The sequence below is a fragment of the Silene latifolia genome, chromosome 10, assembly GCF_048544455.1.
Source record: "Silene latifolia isolate original U9 population chromosome 10, ASM4854445v1, whole genome shotgun sequence".
NCBI classification, from domain to species: Eukaryota; Viridiplantae; Streptophyta; class Magnoliopsida; order Caryophyllales; family Caryophyllaceae; genus Silene; species Silene latifolia.
Window position 1 is genome coordinate 151,226,495 of NC_133535.1, and position 2,705 is coordinate 151,229,199.

At 36.6% G+C, this 2,705-nt stretch overlaps 1 protein-coding gene across 1 annotated transcript; it reads right to left on the minus strand.

Annotated features, from left to right (window-relative positions):
- Window positions 1–209: 209 nt before the first annotated feature.
- On the minus strand, window positions 210–1,256 carry LOC141608534 (aspartic proteinase nepenthesin-1-like). The gene has a single exon (XM_074427876.1). It carries the CDS (start codon window positions 1,254–1,256, stop codon window positions 210–212), a length of 1,047 nt encoding a protein of 348 aa, XP_074283977.1.
- Between the last annotated feature and the right edge of the window lie 1,449 nt (window positions 1,257–2,705).

A 2,705-nucleotide genomic window follows, 5' to 3' on the forward strand; every position in this document is an offset into this window, starting at 1 on the left:
GGGTGCAAAAAGTTATTCTAGGTTAAGCTCAAGCAATTTTATTAATAGCTAACTAATTTTAGAATTAGTTCAATTAGCTTCAAACAACAAGCTAAATTCTCTTGGAAATCGAGAGAGAACGATTATAATTGATATAGACTATTAATTCAGAAAACGCAAATTCTTGAATGAGACTGTCGATACTTATTAATTTTATTTAGTGTCGATAATCAATCACTTTGATGACAATATTCTTTTTTAAAACGAAGCATGAGATTAGCTCTGTCATATACAAACTTAAAATTACTCTGTTGATATGCTCCTAAAATTGACATGCCATTATAGGCAGGATACATCGCCAGACAAAACACGTTCGGAGTTAAATGGAAGAACACATTATCAGGTTCGAGTTCTAGATCCGCCCCTGAATAATGCAGAGTAATTGCTAGAAGTAAACCTGTCCTACCAGCCTCCAAATCTTTGTAACATAAACCAAATTGAAAATCCGTCTTTCGAGGTTTAACCGTCTTGTAATTTCCCAACTTCGAAAAATAATCTTTTAGCATTCTTGTAAGTACCGTATAAGCCCCTGCGGCGATATACGAGAACATACAACCAGAATCGATTATCGATCCTCCTAAATCGTGAACTCTACTGAAAATATATGGATCGATTGGTAGTCGTGTTTGTCCAACACTAATCCCATTCAACTCAATAAAATAGGTTGAAATTTCTCCGAAGCGTTTTAAAGCCGTGGAGCTATAATAATCGTTATCACCGTCATCTGTTCCGATTTCTAAGTATCCTACACCTCCTAAATCCGTATTGTCATAATGAGGAACGCAATACGAGAAAATATCGCGTTGGATTACTCCTTGAGTCATTAATTGGTCTATGAGGGACCGTCGGCCCCACATAAGACCCAACATTCCGTTTTCATCCGTGTTAACCGGTTTACCCTCGTAAACACGGTTGCATCCGAACACTAAGTTGAATTTAACTTCATCATTCCTTTCTCGTCCTCGTCCGATACCAAAAGTAAATGATTCGTGCGCTAATATACCACGTGCAACGGAACGGTCAAGATATTCTACACGGTACGAACAATATCCATCAACACAGTCACCCGTATAACAAAGTGGGTGAGAATCACAAGGAATCGGATTATACGATCGAGACTTGGAATTACGTAAAAATATTAAAGGGTTGCCGAAACATCCGCCGTAGTGTTGGCAATCTTCACATTGTACCCAAGTTTGATCAGTACCGGTATCCATAATGAAGTAAAAAGTTCGACGATATGGTATGGCGGATTCAAACGTGCCAACTCCTAATTTTACTAAGAGTAACGAACCTTCTTTTACGTAAATTTCTTGCGGGGTCGTTACCTCGAGATTTGTGAAATTGGAAATGCTACGAGCTCGATTTGTGGAATGATGGACAAGGTATTCGATTCTTTGTTGTCGAGTGAGATTTTTAATGTATAAGGGTGATTCCGGCGAATTTGGATGAATGATCGGTACTTTGAATGCATTCGAGATTTTAAAGAAGGTTCGAGTATATAACATAAATATTATTAGTATCATAACTATTGATTGATTCATAATATTTAAGTACTATGAGAACTTGAGAAGATTGGTCTCTAAAAAACAAATAAAAAACTCAATTTTTTATAATATTGTGTGGACAACAAAGGTGAATCAACCATGATAACGTTCACTATTTATTTCCTTAATGAACTTAGCTTATAAAAGAGAGTAATCAACCATGATCACATGCAATTTAATTCACAAATTATTTCCTACAAAAAAGAAGTTAAGTTAATAAGGGTTATAAGGTACATCACAAATTCTCATTTGTGACGGACAAAATCCGTCATTTTGAAGAGACGTGAGACAAAGGATAAGTGGGAGAGCAAGTGGGGAGAGGCGGTGGCATGTGTGAAGTCTCTTTGAAGAGACCGTCACAAGCAAGACTCTTTGAAGTTCCATTCAATTTAAATATGCCGGGAACGTTTGCTTTTGGACCGTTGTATAGAGGCATTCTATCTTTCCCCGCAACTCAGAACCAGCAAAAGCTAATAGCAAAAGCTGCACCAAAAAAAGAACAATGTTATTTGAGGACGTAGCGTTAAGACGAGACTAATTAAGCTCAGAGAGTACCTTTAAAAGGTTAAGGAGTAATTGGACACTTATGCTGGCAAGCAACTATGAAGTGCAACATCCGGAACAAACCAACCAACAGAATATGTACGGTAAATGTATATGCAACCTAGTAGATGGCAGGGAAATTAAATTAGACTATAAAGCATATACAAGTCATTTAAAAATTACTGTTAAGACTGAACTTTTTTTTTCCCAGATGTGTGTCATCGCAGATGACGGGGGGAGGGGGGGGGGGGGGGGGGGGGGTTGTGGAGCAACTTTAGGTGCTTAATTAATTGTATAGGCACATAGCTAACCGTAGTTTCAATCTACATCACTTTTATATTTTTCCTGTATTATTTACGAAAGATAATCAAGACAAACTTCCCATGACTTGTTATGTCCCCAATTTTACCATCACTAAAACAACCAATGAAACTCGAGAATCCAAAATGCATCTTGGTTAGAAATCATATTCCATAAACTGATAAGCTAAATAATTAATTTAATTAAAATTCATCATCCATTTGTTGTCCTAGAACAATAATCAAATAAAAATAATGAATCTTTGCTAGATATTAA

Bases quoted from the DNA above. Each gene is read 5' to 3' on its own strand.
- LOC141608534 (XM_074427876.1), bottom strand. From the start codon at position 1,256: ATGGATACCGGTACTGATCAAACTTGGGTACAATGTGAAGATTGCCAA.